This window comes from Phoxinus phoxinus, assembly GCF_949152265.1.
Source record: "Phoxinus phoxinus genome assembly, chromosome: 3".
In the NCBI taxonomy this organism is placed as follows: Eukaryota; Metazoa; Chordata; class Actinopteri; order Cypriniformes; family Leuciscidae; genus Phoxinus; species Phoxinus phoxinus.
The window spans coordinates 24,421,307-24,443,575 of record NC_136878.1 but is presented as its reverse complement, the minus strand read 5'-3'; the positions used below and the strand labels follow the sequence as shown (position 1 = coordinate 24,443,575).

Below are 22,269 nucleotides of genomic sequence, written 5' to 3'. Positions count from 1 at the left end.
CAAACAAACATACTGTTGTGCTGTTCTTTCTCTACTAATGCAAAATTAATTTGTTGACTAAATAGTCAACAAATTAATCACTTTATAATGATATGACAAAATGTACTGCATACATACATTTGAGCTGTCGACGGTGCTTTAAACGCGCATCTGATGTCAGCGCTCTCCGCGCAGCATGTGCTCTCAGTGCAGCACGCAGAATCACGTGTCGAAATAAACAACACGAGGCACGAGTTTTTATTACACCTCTAGAGGCCGCTCTTGTACTGCATCATGCCAGTCGACCGACCCGAATCGGTCGACCTCTAGTCAAAATCCCAAAAGTATAAAAAAAAATAAAAAAATAAAAACATGACCCGGGACTTGAACTCAATTTCTTTGTGGATGGAGCTTAACTGCCATCAGTTTAAAGAATATCTTTTGCCTTTTAACAATGATAGGAAAGTATGAAAAAAAAAAAAAAAAAAAAAAAACGATGACCCGGGACCTGTCGTCAAAATCCCAAAAGTATGAAAAAAAACAACAAAAAAAACATGACCCGGGACTTGAACTCAATTTCTTTGTGGATGGAGCTTAACTGCCATCAGTTTAAAGAATATCTTTTGCCTTTTAACAATGATAGGAAAGTATGAAAAAAAAAAAAAAAACGATGACCCGGGACCTGTCGTCAAAATCCCAAAAGTATGAGAAAACAAAAAAAAACAAAAAAAACATGACCCGGGACTTGAACTCAATTTCTTTGTGGATGGAGCTTAACTGCCATCAGTTTAAAGAATATCTTTTGCCTTTTAACAATGATAGGAAAGTATGAAAAAAAAAAAAAAAAAAAAAAAAAATGATGACCCAGGACCTGTCGTCAAAATCCCAAAAGTATGAGAAAACAAAAAAAAACAAAAAAAACATGACCCGGGACTTGACCTCAATTTCTTTGTGGATGGAGCTTAACTGCCATCAGTTTAAAGAATATCTTTTGCCTTTTAACCATGATAGGAAAGTATGAAAAAAAAAAAAAAACGATGACCCGGGACCTGTCGTCAAAATCCCAAAACTATGGAAAAAAAAAAAAAACATGACCCGGGACTTGAACTCATTTTTTTTGTGGATGGAGCTTAACTGCCATCAGTTTAAAGAATATATTTTGCCTTTTAAAGGGGTGGTTCAGGATTTTGGACATCGGACCTCATTTTCAAGTTAGCCTAGTTGTTATTCATCAGTGGAGACAGTTTTCAAAAATGTTCATCCAGTCCTTCCAGTTGCTTAGTTCGCCGATGCTAGGCTAGCGCGAGTCAACGGTATAAGCTAGCCTGCCATTAAAAACTGTTTTACCCACTCCACAGTACACCAAAAGCAAATAAATTATAACGCCAGACCGTCGATGTAAATGTCTATTGAGAGAATAATGTTAGAAATCAAACTACCCTTTCATTGGATTGCAATAGTTACACTTTGTTCCCTGTATTTATCAGCACAGTCTACAACAGCGGCGGACTGATATTAAGTTACCTAGGCAACCGAGAGAGTCTCCACATGACGCAAGTGTATTTACCTGCCGCTGACACTCATCACTACAGAAGCAGAGGATATTTCACTAAGAAATCAACATAGGACTATGGCCACGTTTGAAAGCCATGCCAATGTTTCAGACTTTGGAGACGAGGAATGTGTTTTATTCAACGAACCGTACATGTATGAGCCGGAATACACAGACGAAGAACTAATCGAGATGGATGCTAAAAGGGCAGAAATTGAACTGTAACGTTACCTCCACTAACGTTGTCATTGTCATTCTATCAGTTATGAAAGGGACTAGCTTCATAGATAGCTATAGTAGCCTAACAAAAGTTATTACCTGTTCATCTGCTGTTGTTGGTGCATATGGAAAGACGGCTGGAACTGCATTCCTTGTCAGTGACTTATGAACGTTTCGATGATGGGGGTTTTCAAAGTCGTCTGGTCTAAAATAATCACTACAAATTCGCAACTTTAATAGTCTCTGCCGGTGTCTCGTTGTCCAAGCCAGCAGAAAGAAGTCACAGTTGGTTCCTTTCTGGGTCTCTCAATGAAAATTTGTGGAAACTTTTTGCATGACCATCTATTTGGTTTATTTTTACAATTTCGAAATGCACAACGAATCACCATGTTGCCAATTCCTTAGTTTACAATCAAATGTTTTTCAATATCGTTGTTCATGGCTACTACTAGCTAGCTAGACGTCCCGTCTGTAGTGCGCGCTTCTGTTCTGTGTTTACTTTTCGGCGCAGTACTACTAACCGGAGCAAAGTAAAATTCCGCCGCTGCTGAGAAACTAGTTCCTGTAAATGTAATGCGATCATTGAGATGTAAGAGATTCTCTCAATAGACATTTACATCGACAGTCTGGCGTTATAATTTATTTGATTTTGGTGTACTGTGGAGTGGGTAAAACAGTTTTTAATGGCAGGCTAGCTTATACCGTTGACTCGCGCTAGCCTAGCATCGGCGAACTAAGCAACTGGAAGGACTGGATGAACATTTTTGAAAACTGTCTCCACTGATGAATAACAACTAGGCTAACTTGAAAATGAGGTCCGATGTCCAAAATCCTGAACCACCCCTTTAACCATGATAGGAAAGTATGAAAAAAAAAAAAAACGATGACCCGGGACCTGTCGTCAAAATCCCAAAACTATGAAAAAAAAAAAAAACATGACCCGGGACTTGAACTCATTTTTTTTGTGGATGGAGCTTAACTGCCATCAGTTTAAAGAATATCTTTTGCCTTTTAACAATGATAGGAAAGTATGAAAAAAAAAAAAAACGATGACCCGGGACCTGTCGTCAAAATCCCAAAAGTATGAGAAAAAAAGAAAAAAAAAAACATGACCCGGGACTTGAACTCAATTTTTTTGTGGATGGAGCTTAACTGCCATCAGTTTAAAGAATATCTTTTGCCTTTTAACCATGATAGGAAAGTATGAAAAAAAAAAAAAAAAAAAAAAAACGATTATAGGAAGGAACCCCTATCATCACTACCCCTTGCTCTCTGCTGCGCTACAGCCCTCCCTCCACAGCTCCTCCGTGAACGCGCAGGCTAGTAAGAAGGGCCACCGATGACGGCGTATAAACAGTTATGGCACATTCACTGGTAGGGACGAAACATCAACAATATGCTTTACATTGACTATGGCCTGCCCATACTTTGACAACAAACTTGGTCCTCAAATCATTACGTATTTTGCAATACATGTAATGTAACTTTATAACGTTGCACTCTTTATATAAGTTATAAATAGCTAGTAAGATAATATAACGGTAACTAACGTTACAGTATTCAAGTAATTATTCTAGCGATATGTAATGCTAGATAAGGTTTGCTAGTACATTATTTCAGCAACATGACAAAATTAGTAGGTTTGAATTGTTGGTTTGCACAGTGCGTGACATTTTATCTGTATGTTATTATGCGGCTAGAGTTTTGACACCGAGTCAATGGGCAACGACGAGGAATTCACCCCCACAGCGTGTAGTTCTTATAAAATGAAACAAATCAAGCAAGGATACTTACTTGTCAAGCAGAAATGTGTCTAACTCTGCATCGGTTTTTAATCAGGACACGTAACGTTAGCTCCCTCCACCTATGAAAAGCCGCTCCAATGTTCACCCTCCTTTTATTTCGGGCTCGGTCTATAATTCTTTCTTTTTCGCTTGTTTATCTTCATCGGTCTTTTTCTGTTTACACGTCTTTGTTGTATGAGCAGGTGCCACTTGAGAAATTGGCAGTTTTGGTTGTTTGTCCGCCATTAGCACAGCTGGGGCACACCGGCAATTAGGGATGCACCGATAGCGATACCAGTATCGGGTCCGATACTGAGCTCATGTACTCGTAAAAATGCCCCGATACCAACAACCGAAATCAGGCAGCGTGTGTACAGTGTTTGTGTCCAGACAAAAAACACTGACAACAGAAATTATAATGGGGATAAAAAGGAAGGCTGTTTATGAAGTAAATATATCTTATTATTGAAATATTAAACAGAATATAGTAACGCCTATATAGCTGTAGTGCGCGAGCTGATAAGAGAAAAACGCGCAATGGATTGAGCGCGCCCGGCACAGACGCCGTGCGAGCTGGTCGAGCGCATCAGACGTCAGTGGAAAGTTTGTAGTTTCCATCGGATGTCAATGGCAAAGAAAGTAAAACGAGGCATGTAGCTTATTATTAAAGGGGTGGTTCAGGATTTTGGACATCGGACCTCATTTTCAAGTTAGCCTGGTTGTTATTCATCAGTGGAGACAGTTTTCAAAAAATTTCATCCAGTCCTTCCAGTTGCATAGTTCGCCGATGCTAGGCTAGCGCGAGTCAACGGTATAAGCTAGCCTGCCATTAAAAGCAGTTTTACCCACTCCAAAGTACACCAAAAGCAAATAAATTATAACGGCAGACTGTCGATGTAAATGTCTGTTGAGAGAATAATGTTAGAAATCAAACTACCCTTTCATTGCATTGCAATAGTTACACTTTGTTCCCTGTATTTATTAGCACAGTCTACAGCAGCGGCGGAGTGATATTAAGTTACCTAGGCAACCGAGTCTCCACATGACGCAAGTGTATTTACCTGCCGCTGACACTCATCACTACAGAAGCAGAGTATATTTCACTAAGAAATCAACATAGGACTATGGCCACGTTTGAAAGCCATGCCAATGTTTCAGACTTTGGAGACGAGGAATGTGTTTTATTCAACGAACCGTACATGTATGAGCCGGAATACACAGACGAAGAACTAATCGAGATGGATACTAAAAGGGCAGAAATTGAACTGTAACGTTATCTCCACTAACGCTGTCATTGTCATTCTATAAGTTACGAAAGGGACTAGCTTAATAGATAGCTATAGTAGCCTAACAAAAGTTATTACCTGTTCATCTGCTGTTGGTTCATATGGAAAGACGGCTGGAACTGCATTCCTTGTCAGTGACTTATGAACGTTTCGATTATGGGGTTTTTCAAAGTCGTCTGGTCTAAAATAATCACTACAAATTCGCAACTTTAATAGTCTCTGCCGGTGTCTCGTTGTCCAAGCCAGCAGAAAGAAGTCACAGTTGGTTCCTTTCTGGATCTCTCAATGGAAATTTGTGGAAACTTTTTGCATGACCATCTATTTGGTTTATTTTTACAATTTCGAAATGCACAACGAATCACATGTTGCCAATTCCTTAGTTTATAATCGAATGTTTTTCAATATCGTTGTTCAAGGCTACTACTAGCTAGCTAGACGTCCCGTCTGTAGTGCGCGCGCTTCTGTTCTGTGTTTACTTTTCGGCGCAGTACTACTAACCGGAGCAAAGTAAAATTCCGCCGCTGCTGAGAAACTAGTTCCTGTAAATGTAATGCGATCATTGAGATGTAAGAGTACCGGACCGGTACTTTGATTTCTAACATTATTCTCTCAATAGACATTTACATCGACAGTCTGGCGTTATAATTTATTTGCTTTTGGTGTACTTTGGAGTGGGTAAAACTGCTTTTAATGGCAGGCTAGCACAGATACCGTTGACTCGCGCTAGCCTAGCATCGGCAAACTATGCAACTGGAAGGACTGGATGATTTTTTTTGAAAACTGTCTCCACTGATGAATAACAACCAGGCTAACTTGAAAATGAGGTCCGATGTCCAAAATCCTGAACCACCCCTTTAATGTCTTTCACGTCTTGCGCTTGTACGGATGAATTCACACAAAACTATGTAAAAACGCCCGTCTTGACCAGTATCCTAATAAACAAAGTCTGTTATATCTCAAGTGAACATAGACGGTATATTCAAATGGGGTCCGTGCGTTCGGTCTTAAAGGTGCAGCAGTTTAATTAATCTGCTGCTGTGTTTTAATGTTAATCAAACAAAGGACAAATAAATTACTCACTGCTCTTGACTAAATAGGCTACCTTTTTTTAACTTTACAAAAAGATCCATCTATATTTAATTTATACAGTAATGAATATGCAGTGCATTAAATATATATTTGATGAACAAATTAAGTTTAAATTTAATAAACAACTAATATGATTGATATTCTTTTGGTTTCTCTACCAATACTTTTAAAAATTACAAATGCATGAATTTAAAATTAATTTAAAATTAAAAATACAGGTATCGGTAACGGCAAGTACCAAAAATTAAAGTATCGGTATCGGACTTGGTCTGGAAAAAGTGGTATCGGGACATCCCTACCGGCAATCTTTATTTTGAATGACAGTACGCGCTGTGCAAGAGAGGGGTGTGATCAGCGCGTACACAACAAGCTTGATTGACACTGCTAAGACATTCCTCCTGGCTCTGATTGGTTGTTTATGACTGGGAGCCTGCTGTTAGCTTTCCATTGACTCCCATTCATTTTGGCGTCACTTTGACAGCGAATAACTTTACATCTGAGGCGTTTAAAGACTCCATTTGTTCATTATTTATTTCTAAAGAAACACGAAAATGTATAAAAGGCTCCAGTACCTTGTATCTTACGTTATGGCCCCGTAGAAGCAGTTTTTGTAAAAATAGGCTAACGAAGCCCATAGAGAGTGATAAAGTTGCTCCTGCTGCTAGCTCATGGACAGCTAATACTCACACTCTCCGTTTCTGCAAGATTCGGAAGGGAATGATTCCGATTTCTCTTGGCACAGCTACTAGAAGAACCCATACTGTCTATGAGAAGACCTACAGCTGTCTGACACGTTGCTCACGTCACCAAGCTCAGTTTGAGCCTGCGCAGTACGCCTGGCGATCAGGAAGTGAGTGCTTCAAATGGGCTTCACTTTTCTCCGTTGAAATACTGTTTGTTCAATACCTATTTTGTATGTAAATTTGAATAAATAAAAAAAATAAAAAAACTTTTCTCCGTTGAAATATATGGGGTCGCTGTGTCCATCTTATACTGTCTATGTAAATACCTTGGCATTCCGCCATGTTTCTGAGTGACACGCCCACAACTCCTAAAGATCGGGGTTTAGAGAAAATCCCGAGCTTCCCACTGGTATTTACGACATTGTGGTGGCGTTCAACTCGTAAATACGATCTATACGTGATGACTTGAACGCAAAAGCGCCATTAATGGCCCGACGAGGGGAAGAGCGGCCCAGATAACAGAAGCAAGCACCACATATATGATGGCCATTATGCAAGACATACTATTTGTTAACATGCATTTATGATAACATTGCAAACATGATTAAATTACCTTCCTGACGATGACACTCATCAACGTTCCCCGTCGACTCCATAGACGGTCGACACTGGACTCCTCTCTCTCCGGATCCGGACTCCGGAGGCGCGCGCGCGCTCATGAAAGAGTGACATCACCAGCGAACGGCCAATCGCATGCGCTGAAACAGAGAATCGGAATTCACTTCTCGCGAGAGACTCAGGTTGCTTCAGCCATGGCTTCAGCTACTACGGAGTCAAATTCCTTCCATCTTTTCTCGGACCCCTCGAGGCCTGGATGAGCTTGAGAGATGGAAGGCAACGGAATTCCGTCAATTCATGCTGTATACAGGCAAGCTTTTGTTGAAAGGAATTCTTGGGCATGACATGTGCCTACATTTCTTGGCATTCGGTGTGGCAATGTGATTTTTAGTTTCCCCAACAACACTGGTCAAAAAGCAATATGCTTGCTGAGCTACTTTGTCAGCAGAGGACGAGAGCTCTACGGAAATTAGTTCATAGTGTACAACATCCACTCAATGCTCCTCATATTACTGATGATGCTGTTCAATTTTAATTGAACTCCAATGGTCTGGAGTCTGGACAACTGCAGTGCATGCATTTCAATTTGAAACATACCTTCGATCAAGAAGATGGTACGAAGTGGAACACACCCTCTTAGCCAGATTGCCAACATGATTGAGGAAAGACGTGCATTCACAATTGAAAACAACAAAGAAGAGTAAGGATAGAGCATTCATTCTAGACGATAACAATGGCTGCGAGATCACAAATGATAAGGAGAAAGATGGACGGACATGTTCTTTGCAGAATATATCATAATCCTGTACCATTGTCCATGGAGCCCTGCCACTAATTTTTTCTGGAAGTGTATAACTACAGTAAAAAACAAACAACAGTGAGGTGGATGTGGATCCCAAAAAAACTAATTGAAAAGAGAGCAATCAAGATTGAAAATGGAGACACCGTGACACTCATGGCCAGCTTACAGCAGTAAATCTTTTATAACAATGTAGGAGAACTTTAATGTGCATATTCTTTGAGATGCAATACACAATGGTTTTGGCAAATTACTGACCTTCCTCATCCCTTCCTTAATATGTAGTATTTCATCGTTGAATTTATGGAGGAGTCGACGGTTGGCATTGTAGCACAGTGCTGGACACACCGGGAAAATGGGGTGCAAGAACATTTTTCAAAACCTTCCACATCAACAATATAATCTGGATAAAAAATATTAAAATGAAGAAATGTATATAAATATTTTAACAATGTCTCTGACTTCACTAGTAGCAACAATACAGCTATTGGCCACCTTCAGTAAAAGGGCAAAAAATGAAGAAATTCCTGATGAAGACAAGTGGATTTCAAGGACAATCCATGTATTGGCAAATACTAGTAATGTTTAATTTATTTGAGGATACATTTAATTATCTGATTGTACATTATGATTATATTTTAATTGTTTTACCAATGGCTTTTATACCATTGGCTTTATGACTTTTTTTCCAGACAATTTTGCGAAGGCCCTCAAGTGGTGCAAAGCAGCAGAATACCATTCTGCTGTGGACAGTGAGGTTGACACCTACGCAAAAAGGCCAACAACAAAAACCTGTCCGATATGATGACAGCAGCGATGGTATGCATTACTTTAGTTTCAGCCTTCTAAGTATTGTGTGTCCATTAAGATCTTCTGATAGTGAAACAGAAAAAGTCAGATCACTATCAACTTTCAAAGAATACATTGCTAACTGCACATTAATAATGTGTGATCTATTTAGATGAGTAACCACTGAGCAAAAGAAAGCATCAAGGTACCGTTGTAAATACCATTCAACAAATGGCCATTCAAATTCAACTTAAAGTAAATAACAAAAAATGTATGCTATATATATTTAGATGGACAATTTCCTAAAAAAAAAAGCAACAATTGTTGAGAAAAGGCCAGACAAAGGTTTTGTATGCTTACTAAAAACAACTAAATAAATTCCTTAAAATGAATGTTTAAAATGAAAATTTCCCCCACTGAAACATATTTGTTATTTTACTTTTCTTTGATACAGCACCAGAGGCAAAACTTCCCATCCCGCCCCAACATAAACCAAGTACATTAGTAGAAACACATCAAACAGTACACGGTACCATGAGTACATCAAATATATTTTCTGCAATTACCTGTAATTCTTTCTTTTTGTCTTTGTATACTCAAATAGAAAAAGTCAAAGATTCTTCCCAAAATCCAACCTGTGACCATTCAGATGCCTCCCGATCACATGATTTACCTAAAGGTAGAATTGAATAAATGATTTAACCAAACACTATGGGGTGAATTCACTAAGAATGAATTGCACCCACTGACATTTTTGTGTACACTGTCTGCTGGTTTATAGCCAAATTGACTAAAGTAATATGCAAATCAGGCAATGGAAATCATTATTGGATAAATTATTGCTGCCATGATCTCTACAGAAACTTATTTTTTCACTCTAAAAAATGCTGGGTTGTTTCAACCCAATTTTGGGTCAAATATGGACAAACCCAAACGTTGGGTTAAAAATGTAATTTAAAAATGTAACCCAATGGCTGGGTTTGTCCATATTTGACCCAAAATTGGGTTGAAACAACCCAGCATTTTTTTAGAGCGTAATTTACACGATAAATATATTATTTTAAATGATTTAAGAATAATTTGTCAGATTTATAAAATTAGTTGTACAGAATGACTTGATTGAAATACTCAGACTGCAACTGCTTAAAACATTCTCCTGGTGACTACTAAGACAGGTTTTTGTAGTAAAATATCACAGGCAAAAGTGGCGCATCCGTTTAGTGAATTTGTCTCAATATGATGTTTTCCAAGGTTCAAGTTGACAACTGTGTTTTTATCATGTTTGCAGATCTTGATGAGTGGGAGCATTTACCATTAAAAATTTAGTTTGCATTCGACATCTGTAAACTATATTTGGATTGACTAGATTGAATTGAAAGTAACTGATGTTAGAAGTGAGATGAGGCAATGATAATAACATTGCGTATGCAACAAAATAACATTGTTAAATAGGTCATATCATGAGGAATCAAATTTTGCATACTATAGACCTTTTCCCACACAGGATAATTCTGGTGTAGTTTCAAAGTCGAGTGCTTTTTGTATAACATTACATAACTTTTTTAGAGGAGAGACAAACATCTGCAAGGGCTTCTTGGAATGACCCAATGAAGAGCGAGCATAAAGGTACATTTTTATAGGTCTAAAAAAAAAATGCATCGAATGTAATTTATAAAAAGAAAACGAGTACATATTGATACTGACTTCTTCCTTTATATCTAAATAAACGCTAAATCAAGCGTTTTGGGATATAAGTGAATTACGGTGTAAAGTTAAATTTTCCTCCAATTAGATGGGTCTGTAGTTAATAGATTACCCTAACATTAGGCTACTTTTAACCTTATCCTAGAGTTGGTTCACCGTCAATGCTGAGGTGTGTAACTGGTGCTCTCTAATTGCAGAAACACTGGAGGTTCTGCTACGAAAAGTAGAGAGAGAGAGATACTTCTCCTACTGAGGAAACGCTTCTTAAAGACTCTGATTTCAGGAAGAGAGTGATGAGTATTTGGTTATTTCAGGGGCGCATGACATTACCTTGATGTTTTTAAAATAGAGTTTAGCATATTTATTCAAATATGATTTAATAATTACAAAAACACATTTATGGTTATGCCATTATTGTTGTTTTTTTAGCACTACCGGTAATTTACATGCAATGGAAAGTTTCATTAATATGATTCATTTATTTTTATTTGTCATATTTATTTAAAACAAATATTTGATTAATTCCTAATAAATAAAATCTATAAATTCCTCATAATTACATGTGCACTTTTACATGTACATTAAATGGTTTAAATAAACGTATTTTAAAAACGATGCTACAATTCTATTGTACGTATTTCTGTAGCAAATATGCACAATTTCTTTATTAATATATACAATTATGTAAGTTTCTACCTTTACATATTCAACAACTAAATTGAGTTCGCATAGTGTAACAGCGCAGCGCTTCTGGGTTGTACGTCAGAACGTAGGCTCACTATTGGCCAGCATCACACACGACCAGCTTCGCCAATAGCAAGCCTACCTGAACTCACTCAGAGGCCCACACAGAAGAAAATGAATAGTTGAATAAAGTTGTTTTTTTTTTGTTTTTTTTTGGCGCACAAAAAGTATTCACGTGGCTTGATAAACTTAAGGTTGAGCCACTGTAGTCACTTGGACTATTTTTACAATATTTATACTAACTTTCTAGCTGGCAAGTTTCAATTACAATAGAAGCCTATGGTTTAGTGAGACAGCTCTCAGATTGAATCAAAATTATCTTAATTTGTGTTCCGAAGATGAACAAAAGTCTTACGGGGTTGGAACGACATGAGGGTGAGTAATTACTGACAGAATTTTTCTTTTTGATTGAACTAACCCTTTAAAGGTATTTCAATTTACTATAACTATACTATACTTTACTTTACTCTACTTTACTTTAAACTATAATCTAAATGAAAATGCTAAAAACGGACAAAATCAAGATGCAATATATTTCTTTTAAATAACTACTGTTTAAATAAACATACAATTCTTGAAATTTCTGGAATCACAAAATGAATCATGGTTAATAATTAAAACCAAAGCTAAGTGCAAGTTGTTCTGGCTTATATGCAAAGAACCATTGAAGAACCTTTATTTGAGTGTAGCAGAGCTCCCCCTGCTGGACTATTTTTAATATATTTATTCATTACTTAAATAATAAATGTGGAATTGAGGAGGTGGTGGGGGTATGCAAGCAACCATTGTATCTACCAACATTGTGCAGGAGGCTTTTCATCTAACAATTTGGGATGTTTACTACATGCTCATGGTGAGATTAATCCAATATGATGAATACATTTTGGTAAGACACATTTAGAAAATTAAGACAAAAAGTCACTGCTCACGACACTTATTACATACATCTTTGACATTCTCATTTGGCAAAGACAGTGTGTCACGTTTCCCCGGATGTGGAGTTTCCGGTTACCCACATAGAACACGGTTCAATTTCAGGTCATATTAATAGTATACAAAGGAGACAGGAATTCATGCTCCGGTAAACCCACCAACAAGCTTTGCAATCCAGTAACACTTAAGCTCATGTACCTTGTACCACTTAAGCCCAGTGGCCAGCAACTGGCCAAGCAATGCATCGATGCCAGTTGGCTCATACAGAATGTAAATAAAACAAAAATCCATGAAATAAACAACATGATTCCGTAATCTAATTTAAATGGCATCAAAGAGCCTGACCTCTCCTGTTATGAAAGTCTGTGTGCATAAGATTATTGAAACATCTTGCAGTAGATCATGGTGGCTATTTTATTTGAAATGCTCTCTATGGTGTGCAGACATTCTTTATAACTGACCTATAGTGTCAGCTATCATAGTGTGTGCTGGGCCTAATAAATCATTTAAAACCTGACATGCAGGACAGTTTTGTACATGAGCTCACCACTCAGACATCTCTCATCACTCACCGTTGAGATTTTTACCTTCTGAGAACAAAAAGAAACTTTAAACAGCTCTCGTTGCTCCCTCACACACACACACATTTTTCTATTGACCTTTATTTGGTCAATAGAAAATGTTTGATACTGAGCTATAATATTATCTGTCCCCTACCCCTACCGCCAAACCCTATTGTGTTTATATTTTCCTCATAAAGACATGACAATATAAGATGATTTCAAGTTTTATATTCTTGTGAGGACATTTGGTCCCCATGTACACAATGTGAGAAAAAAATCTGTAGAAAAAGGAAAGGTACTGGCAATTTTCTGCCTGGACATCTGTTATTTTATGCAATGCGTAATTAAAATTACAAGTAAAAAAACAGTGAAAAATCAATACGGAAAAATCCTTCATATTTAGTACATTGGGGGCCTATTTTTTTACAGACTTTTCTTAGAGTGTATAGGCAAATTGGCTAATACAACAACAACACAACACACCATTGGCTCCATAACCCCTGCATTTACTTTGTTCCAGTGATCTACAGAGCAGAGCATTGGTTATTTATACCCATGTGCATGGCCCATTGGAGACATCAACACTATGGCCCTAAAGCCCCCCTCCCCACCCGTACACCTGTTGACATTGCTTATCATTTCTTCAGACTGAAACACAATTCCCTACGGCTAAACAACGCTATCAATAACCGTTATACGTATCATCATTAAGCCATTATGATACTCGAAATGCACGATCATCATGGGCTCGCGCAGCAGTTGAGTGAACCAAAGCGACTGGCACCTGAAATTCACGCTTCTTTCAGCATCTTTTTGGCTCTATTCATTATATCTGAGATCACTTACAGTCGTACTTGAGAAGTAGCCTACATAATCTGAATATTTTTTGCTTATTATTATTAGTGCTGTTATGATATTGGCGATTAGTGAATGTGACTTTAAGAGCGCTCTTGAGCGCTGTAACTCGAGCCTCGTGCAGTGACAGCTGTAGCACCGAAGAGAAGAGAGACAGCTTGGCTACTGACGGCTGGAAAGTAACGTGTCTGTCTCTTTGTTACCAACTTTCAAGACCGTCTTTTGGCGACCATGGCCGACCGGTTCGGCAGGGCGTGTGTGTTTGCTTTTGCGTTCGTGGCCACTGTATTAGTATTTCAAGGTATGTGCTCTTGTGTACTTTAAACAGTGACTGACTTGGCTCTCCGTCTTTATCACACTTGCCACTGCACTGTGACCACGGGCAGCTTTATATTGAAGTGCAGTATATTTTATAAAGGTCCTTTCTAACTTGTGGATATTTAATAATATAAAAATGTAATATGAAGCTGTTACAAACATTAACATTGTGTTTAGGTGTTGCTGCAGTGTAAGCTACTGTACTTTATTGGGTTTACAGTGCTGAGTCAGTAAAGTATTAAATGGCTAATGTATATTATGTTATGATTTGGAATCTTGTAACATATTACAATGGAATGAAAACGGCTGAATAATTTATAATCTTCCTAGGAAATCTTAAATATTACGATGTTAACTTTTAGTAATAAATTCTCTAAACTCCGTTTTCACACTTTCACTAATTTATTCAATATGTCTACTAACAATGTTTTTGTTAGTAAGTTTTAAAGCTAATTTTATCTTTAATTTTTTTATTTTGCAGTCAGTGGAAATGAGGAGAGGCAGTTGATTGCAGATAAGTTTAAGAACTACAATAAAAATATTCGACCTGCAAGAAACATTGATGAAAAAGTGAAGGTTCAAGTCAAGTTAACCCTTACCAACCTCATCTCCTTGGTAACTAATCTCCCTGCCAACAGTACCAAGTATTGTGAGTTTTTAGTAAACAGACCTGTAGATCATTACATTATATCGGTGATCTAAATAGCAGTAAAAATAAATGTAAGCTGAAATATCACAAATAACATCAAATCTGTTTTAGAAATGTGCATGTAGGCTACATCATTGTTAGTATAGGCCTACTATACAAACATTATCTAAATATTACTAAAATATTTTAGTTTCATTTCTAGATATGGTAATTCAATTATATATTCAATGTGGACTGTGCACAGTGCAACAGCTAGAGACTATTTACATTTTAGAAACTTTTCTTCCCTGAACAGAATGAAAAAGCAGAGACTCTCACTACAAATGTTTGGATTGAGATTGTAAGTATTTTATGCAACCTCCTAGGGGCCGCTCACACAAAAAATGTTTTTACGTTTAAAGTTGCAATCTAACAAAACTAACGACAGATCTTTTCATGTATTAGAGTGAAACAGATCTTTGAATAAGAAAACAATGTAGGGATAGTACTCTCTTCTCTTCAATGGTTGTTGATTGGATGGAGGCAGTTTGAGAGCTTGCAGTCCATTGTAAAAAAAAAAAAGAAAAAAAAAAGAGGATAGTTCACTTTGAAATTAAATTTTGGTATGTTTTAGCTTACCTGAAGTGCATCCAAGATGTAGGTGTCTTTGTCTCCGCAGTAGTTTCAATTTTGATATTTTTAGGTCAAACCGTTCTTGTCTGTCAGTCATATAATGCAGGTATATAGGTACTGTCTCCAAAATCATGCAGAGATGTCTCTAATAGCATGCAGAGAAAAGTCCAAATTAAAAAATTCCCCATCGTAAGTGCACATTGATGGCCTAAGACACGAAACAAGCGGTTTGTGTGATAAAACGAACAGTATTTGTATTGTTTTTATCTCTTTTACACAACCACGTCCAAGTGATCTGTTTACTTAGTCTGCGCAAGCGCCGGAAGGCTCCGGAAGTGATCTCTCGCGCGTGTACGTCACTCATTGTTTACACCAGAACCTATGCACAGAACAGAGATTTGTAGGTAGGACGGCTAATAGAAATGGTACTAGTTTGCGCTTATCCGGGATGTTTAAACCGATCTAAAAAAAATACATTTACGTAAGCTCGCGCAAACTCATCCGGGAGACCACTTCCGGAGCATTCCGGCGCTTACGCAGACTACGTAAACAGATCACTTGGACGTCGTTGTGTAAAAGAGATAAAAACGATATAAATACTGTTCGTTTTATCACACAAACCGCTTGTTTCGTGTCTTAGGCCATCAATGTGCACTTACGATGGGGAATTTTTTAATTTGGACTTTTCTCTGCATGCTATTAGAGACATCTCTGCATGCTTTTGGAGACAGTACCTATATACCTGCATTATATGACTGACAGACAAGAACGGTTTGACCTAAAAATATCAAAATTGAAACTACTGCGGAGACAAAGACACCTACATCTTGGATGCACTTCAGGTAAGCTAAAACATACCAAAATTTAATTTCAAAGTGAACTATCCCTTTAAGCAGATTTGATTGATTATAGAAGTCAGGCATACATCACAAGAGAGAGGTCTGATGTCATGACAACAAGAGAGAGAAGGCAAATGCAGGTAAAAGGTATGTTTATTAGGAATAAACTAGGGCTGTGCGATATTGAAGAAAAATGCGATATGTGATAACTCCTTAAAAAATGCGATATTCGATATGCGATACGATAATGCTTAAAGTGTGTAAAATAAACTTAAATTATCTTTAAAATATATTTAAAATGTAGCATACTTTTTTACTGTAGCATAAGAAGTGTTATTATAACATCAGTGTAAACCACAGGGTTTCAGGTTATCCTACATTAGATTTATTTAATAAAAGATACTGAATCATAAAATATAAAAATAAAACATTGCTTAGTTTTCACTGTATGAATTAAATATATCCTGATACTTATTAAAGCAAAAAAAAAAAAAAAGAAGTATTTTGTTCATGACCCCATTTATTGCAAGCTGTTGCGATATGGATATTGCGATATATACATTTGCGATATTTCGATAAATTCGATATATTGCGCAGCCCTAGAATAAACAGAGTTGGTCAGGTCCACACAATGCGACACACTGGGGCGGGAGAGTGACGCAGGGACTTCGATGAGCAACCGGGCTGGTGGTGGATGGTGAATGAAGCTGAAGTCCAAATCCAGAGAAGTGACGAAGAATACCGACGACGAAGACACGATGAACAATCCAACGGGAAACGAAGATCACAGGAGACAGCCAAAACGGGACAGGAACAAACACCGGGAACACCACAACGCTCTGACAACAGAGGACACCAGTCACAGAGAATACACGAGTAGATGATCAGTGGTGATGAGAGGACACACCCACACTAATGATACACACAACACAACGATCACACGAGACAAGGAAAAGACAGTGAATTCATGAGCCGTGACATCTGACTTTTCCCTGGAACACTTATCAAAACCTTTGTCAAAACTTGTTTAAAGACGTCTGTCTTGTGTGTTTACAGAAAAACAATAGAAACGCAGTGCAGTAGGATACAAAAACTTGTTTTGTGTGAATGGCCTTCAAGATTCTTCAAATAAATAATTTTAACTTAATTATCTTATATTTCAAGATGTAACATATTTAGGTACAGTACTTTTTTCTTGCTTTTTCTTATTCCTTTGCATCATCTCTCCATATTTACTTGAATTTTTTTCTTAACAATTTTCTCCTATTTTTGCTCCATTTGTTCACGATTATAATCTAAAATGTCTTATAACACGGTACTTTTTTCTGTTCTATTTCCTGCTAATTCACGTTTTCTTCTTTCATGTTTCTGCTCTTTAGCAATGGCAGGATTACCGTCTTGCATGGAATACATCTGAATATCACGGCATTGATACGATCCGTGTGCCATACAACACTGTGTGGCTACCAGACATAGTTTTGGAAAACAAGTGAGTTAGCCGTAAAAGAGTAAGTTTTCCAATATTTTCTCTCTTGTCACTTGAAAAATGACCTCTTTTTTTACTCTCTTCACAGCATTGATGGCAAGTTTGATGTGGCATACTACGCTAATGTGTTGATTTCGAGTGACGGCTCCATGTACTGGCTTCCCCCTGCCATCTACCGTAGTACCTGTGCCATTGAGATCACCTACTTCCCTTTTGACTGGCAGAACTGCACACTAGTCTTCAGGTTGGCACAGAGTGAGATTTGGGTTTAATGCAAGTCTTATGGGTTCATGGAGATTCATGATTTTTTTTCATTTTTATTATTTATTTTTATTTAAAGCTAGATGTATTTTATTTTACATCTACAGGTCTCAGACATACAGTGCAAAGGAAATTATTATGGTATTGGCAGAAGATGCAGATACAGGAAAGCCTATTGAGTGGGTGGACATCGATCCTGAGGCCTTCACAGGTGCACAATTTACGATTTATTATTCACAGACAAACACTTAAGACACAAATTTGAGATCACCAAGGTTTTTTTTTAAAGAAATTAATACCTTTATTCAGTAAGGACAGACTTGATTTGATCAAAAGTCACAGTAAAGACATTTATACTGTTGCTAAATATTTTTATTTCAAATAAATGCTGTTCTATTGAAATTTCTGTTCATTAAAGAATCCTGCAAAAACACATCCCAGTTTCCACAATATTAAACAAAAACTGTTTATACCATTGATAATAATAAGAAAAGTTTCTTGTGCACCAAATCAGCATATTAAAATTATTTCTGAATGATCATGTGACACTGAAGAGTGGAGAAATTATGCTGAAAATTCAGCTTTACATCAATAAATTAAATTTTTAAATATATTCAAATAGAAAACAGTTTTTTTTACTGTATATTTGATTTTTTTTAAATGCAGCCTTGGTGAGCATAAGAGACTTGCACACAAAAACATGAAAACAAATTATAGACCTCAAATTTTTTGAACGGTAGTGTAATTTATTCAAAATGTGTTACAAAAAATGTCAATGAACCGATTAAAAATAATAATGATGAATCTCTTAAATTCAAAAATATAAATCAAGAACAGATAAAATAGGGAGTGTGTAATTTTATATATATATATATATATATATATATATATATATATATATATATATATATAATTTTTCAGTTGTACAACAAACACATCACTACAAAGCAATTATTACATCACCTTTAATACTAAGAGGAAAGTTCATCCAATCACATGTCTTTCTTCTGATGCTCTAATTGTTCTCATAGAAAACGGGGAGTGGGCAATCAAGCACCGTCCCGCCCGTAAGATGACAGACTCACGTTACTCCCCCGATGACCTAGAGTACCAGGAGGTGTATTTCAACCTTATCATCCAGCGGAAACCACTCTTCTACGTCATCAACATCATCCTGCCCTGCTCTCTTATCTCCTCTCTGGTTGTTCTGGCCTTTTTTCTACCTGCAAAAGGTGTTTGCATGTGTAGATATGCCTAAAATACAGTATTAAGTATGCCTAAAATACAGTATTAAGATCCCTTTCTATTTGTCTTACAGTGTTGGTAGTGGTACACCCTCTGTCTGTCTCTGTACACTGTTTATCTTTCTTTCGGTCTCTTTTAGCTGGAGGGCAGAAGTTGACTGTGTCCATTTCTGTACTGTTGGCTCAGACTGTGTTTCTCATCCTGATTGCTCAGAAGATTCCAGAAACGTCACTTTCCGTGCCTCTTATTGGCAAGTGAGTGTCAGTGTGTAGACAGCTGAATTTTTAAACCAAGTTTTATCAGTCTTACTGGCTTTAATTCCACTCTTTCTTGCTTTGTTAAAGGTATTTAATCTTCGTCATGAGTATGACCACACTGATCGTGACCAACTGCATTATTGTCCTCAACTTCTCCCTCCGCAGTCCTAGTACACACAACATGTCGCACACCATCAAACATGTGCGTTTATGTGTGTTTTGTCCTATCCTTTTTCATAATTATACTTTAAATAGTCTATATTTTAAAAGAGTCTGTGATTATCCAATAGATTTTCCTCGTGGTGGTCCCTCGTTTCCTTGGCATGGCCTCGTTTGTGGATGAGGAGGAGCCAGGTGGAGGGACGCATGAAATGAGGGAGAGGCGCCGCAGTTCATTTGGGCTGATGCAGAGGGCAGAAGAATATGTTTTGAAACAGCCACGCAGTGAGATGATGTTTGATAAACAGAGAGAAAGACATGGACTCATGCGCTCAATTGGTAAAATAAATTCAAACATTCACTTACCTAAAGAAATCATTATTATACAGGAATATAGTGAACTACAGATGCATACATGTGGTCAGTTGGCATAAAACGGAAGTATCCAAGTGGAACGGCTTCTTGTAGGGCGGAACTTGATCTTGTCCATTAGGAATTAACTAGTTTGCTACTTCTCAGAATATAATCTGAGTGACAGGTTGTCCCGTCCTCGTGTCAGTAAACAATTCATCAGAGAAGAGATGAGATGTCGTTACAAGACAGAGGGGAAGTTATTTTGATTAAATATTATAAGCGCACATGAATTTTAAAGAAATAATGATGTGCATGGATAAATCATATATAATAAACACTGCAATGTTCCATACAATTTTAAGGAAATGTCCATGCATATCATTATTTTTTTAATTCATGTGCTCTCTTCAATCAAAAATACTAACCTCCCCTCCCCCTCGAAATGACATTTGTTCTCTTCAGGACATATGTCTCAGCAGAGGGTGGGACAAAATATCCTCCAGAACTTATTGTAAGCTGGTATTCAGATCTGCTTCCATTTAGTTAGCAACCACCAACTTCCTATGATCCAATCAATTCCCGAGGACAAAACCCAGTCCCGCCCTAAAAAAATTTTCTCATTCCAGAAGCCGTTTTACTCAGCTATACGTCACAATATGGAAGAAAAAAAAAATTCATGCCGACTTTAACAATTAGTGGTGTAGTGTGTAAAACATTTAATGCCGTTGTAGCTTCAAATGTGTTTGTGCATGCCTCCCTCTAGTGGATGAAATTGATGTGAGCAGTACGGCAAATCTATACAAGAGTCTGGCAAAGACAGCACCAGAAATAAAAGAGTGTGTGGATGCCTGTAACTTCATCGCTGAATCCACTAAGCAGCAGAATGACATCGGATCTGTAAGTGTGTGTTTGTGTCCTAGCAAGAGAACACTTTCATAAACATCATAAGTGCGGTCGTCTCCACCAACACACTGTTTTATTTATCTTGTTTTTCATCATGTTGTTCCTCTTTTTTTTCTCAGGAGATGGAGAGTTGGGTGCTGATTGGAAAGATGATTGACAAGGTTTGTTTCTGGGTAGCCCTATTGCTATTCTCTGTTGGAACAGTGGCCATCTTCCTCATGGGTCACTTTAACCAGGCACCTGAGTATCCATTTCCTTGGGAGAACAAAAAGTACTTACCTGAGTAGAGAAGAAGCTCTGAAGACTCTGCCCAACAGGTAGAGAGATGGAACGAGCAAAGAGCTAATTCCTTTCTGCTTATTTGGAACATAAAAAAATAGCACAAGTTTTATATCTGGAGTTAGAGTACAACAAGCTGTACATGATTTGAACGGTATCGTTCGACTTGATATGAAATCTTGTCTTATATTTGATATTTGGAACTATGGTTGTCCATGCATGCATTAACGTTTTGTACTAAATATTACTTACACTAGGGGGGGTTTTACAGGAACGTACATTTTGCTTATAGTTGTGCAAAAAACGAAAGAAAAGGATTAGTGAAATAACAAGGAATAAATTAGCTAAAGATTTCAGCTCATTTCACACCAACTGGTTGTCTAGTTCACTGTGGCTGCATTTTGCAACGCCCCAACCCAGGTTATCATCTCTGTTTACAGTGTGTGTTACTGTTCACAGTGTGTTACATCAGACCCTTTTTTTTATAACTGATTGTACTGTAGTATTTAGGATTAGTAGTATTGAGATGCATGTTAATTTTTGTTTGTTCTATGTTATGTATTTTATTGTCATTTAAAATGTTTAATTTCACTTATGCAATTTTACATAGTTTATTATTTATTTTAAGCTTTACACACACACACTAATTAAAACCGTCTTAAGATATTGACTGCAAATTTACAGGAATTTTTTTTTGAAGTCTGCGTGTAAGAACACTTTTAAATCCTTATTAAGCACTGTGCTGTTCTGATTTTCTACATGCACCAAAGACAGAGAATAAAATAACTGAGATATTCAAGATAGAGATCTATTTGATTCATTTTTGAGCTCAGCTACCACACTTGCAGGAAAAAAATTGTACAAAAGCTGTCTATGGGGCAGAACTTTTTTTAGATAATAGCCTACTATGCTATACCTTTAAGGTACTAATATAAGCACCCTTGAGGGGTAAATAAAGTACAAAAACAGAATCCAGTGACATCTTTAGTCGTATTTTTTTCCGGAGAGCAGTTGTAGGCTACTTTATAAAGGTTCAGACAACGTAGAGCTTTATAGTTACAAATTACAGAACAATTACTAATATATATGTATAATATATGTTTATGTCTGTATATAAAAGTGGAGGATATTGCAAAGGAACTTTGTAAACTCTGACTTCAGCAGCAGTTAAATGTTAGTTTTCAAGTTAAAGTGCATCATTCACTTTTTTGTGTGTGAAAAAAAACAAAAACACCCTGCACAGAGTGATGTGGTTTCATGTGAAAAGGGTGAGCCTATATTTAAGCGGTATTTTTAATTCCACAATGACG

At 37.2% G+C, this 22,269-nt stretch overlaps 2 protein-coding genes across 4 annotated transcripts; both read left to right on the top strand.

The window, feature by feature from the left end:
• Positions 1–7,626: 7,626 nt before the first annotated feature.
• LOC306995421 (uncharacterized protein) lies at positions 7,627–10,816 on the top strand. Of its 3 annotated transcripts, XM_079607016.1 has the most exons (7): positions 7,627–8,201; positions 8,295–8,369; positions 8,702–8,828; positions 9,253–9,294; positions 9,403–9,477; positions 10,365–10,424; positions 10,700–10,816. In XM_079607016.1, exons 2-7 carry the CDS (start codon positions 8,313–8,315, stop codon positions 10,753–10,755), a joined length of 417 nt encoding a protein of 138 aa, XP_079463142.1. In that variant the 5' UTR covers positions 7,627–8,201; positions 8,295–8,312; the 3' UTR covers positions 10,756–10,816. The 3 variants fall into 3 exon arrangements, 2 of the variants coding, with proteins under 2 accessions (XP_079463142.1, XP_079463141.1); XM_079607015.1 differs by lacking the exon at positions 9,253–9,294 and having other exon boundaries at positions 7,627–8,571; XR_013796847.1 differs by lacking the exons at positions 9,253–9,294; positions 9,403–9,477 and having other exon boundaries at positions 7,627–8,828.
• Positions 10,817–13,377: 2,561 nt separating this feature from the next.
• chrne (cholinergic receptor, nicotinic, epsilon) lies at positions 13,378–22,176 on the top strand. Its single transcript, XM_079607012.1, has 12 exons — positions 13,378–13,898; positions 14,397–14,530; positions 14,860–14,904; positions 17,395–17,504; positions 17,590–17,745; positions 17,870–17,973; positions 18,794–18,994; positions 19,147–19,261; positions 19,352–19,466; positions 19,555–19,762; positions 20,541–20,674; positions 20,800–22,176. The coding sequence occupies exons 1-12, from the start codon at positions 13,829–13,831 to the stop codon at positions 20,965–20,967; spliced, it is 1,560 nt and encodes a 519-aa protein (XP_079463138.1). The 5' UTR covers positions 13,378–13,828; the 3' UTR covers positions 20,968–22,176.
• The last annotated feature ends 93 nt before the right edge of the window (positions 22,177–22,269 follow it).

Bases quoted from the DNA above. Each gene is read 5' to 3' on its own strand.
- chrne (XM_079607012.1), top strand. From the start codon at position 13,829: ATGGCCGACCGGTTCGGCAGGGCGTGTGTGTTTGCTTTTGCGTTCGTG. The intron at 19,467-19,554 runs GTGCGTTTATGT...ATTATCCAATAG, and splicing joins TGTCGCACACCATCAAACAT to ATTTTCCTCGTGGTGGTCCC. The intron at 19,763-20,540 runs GTAAAATAAATT...GCCTCCCTCTAG, and splicing joins TGGACTCATGCGCTCAATTG to TGGATGAAATTGATGTGAGC.
- LOC306995421 (XM_079607015.1), top strand. From the start codon at position 8,440: ATGTATATAAATATTTTAACAATGTCTCTGACTTCACTAGTAGCAACA. The intron at 8,572-8,701 runs GTATTGGCAAAT...CTTTTTTTCCAG, and splicing joins GGATTTCAAGGACAATCCAT to ACAATTTTGCGAAGGCCCTC. The intron at 10,425-10,699 runs GTACATTTTTAT...CTCTAATTGCAG, and splicing joins AATGAAGAGCGAGCATAAAG to AAACACTGGAGGTTCTGCTA.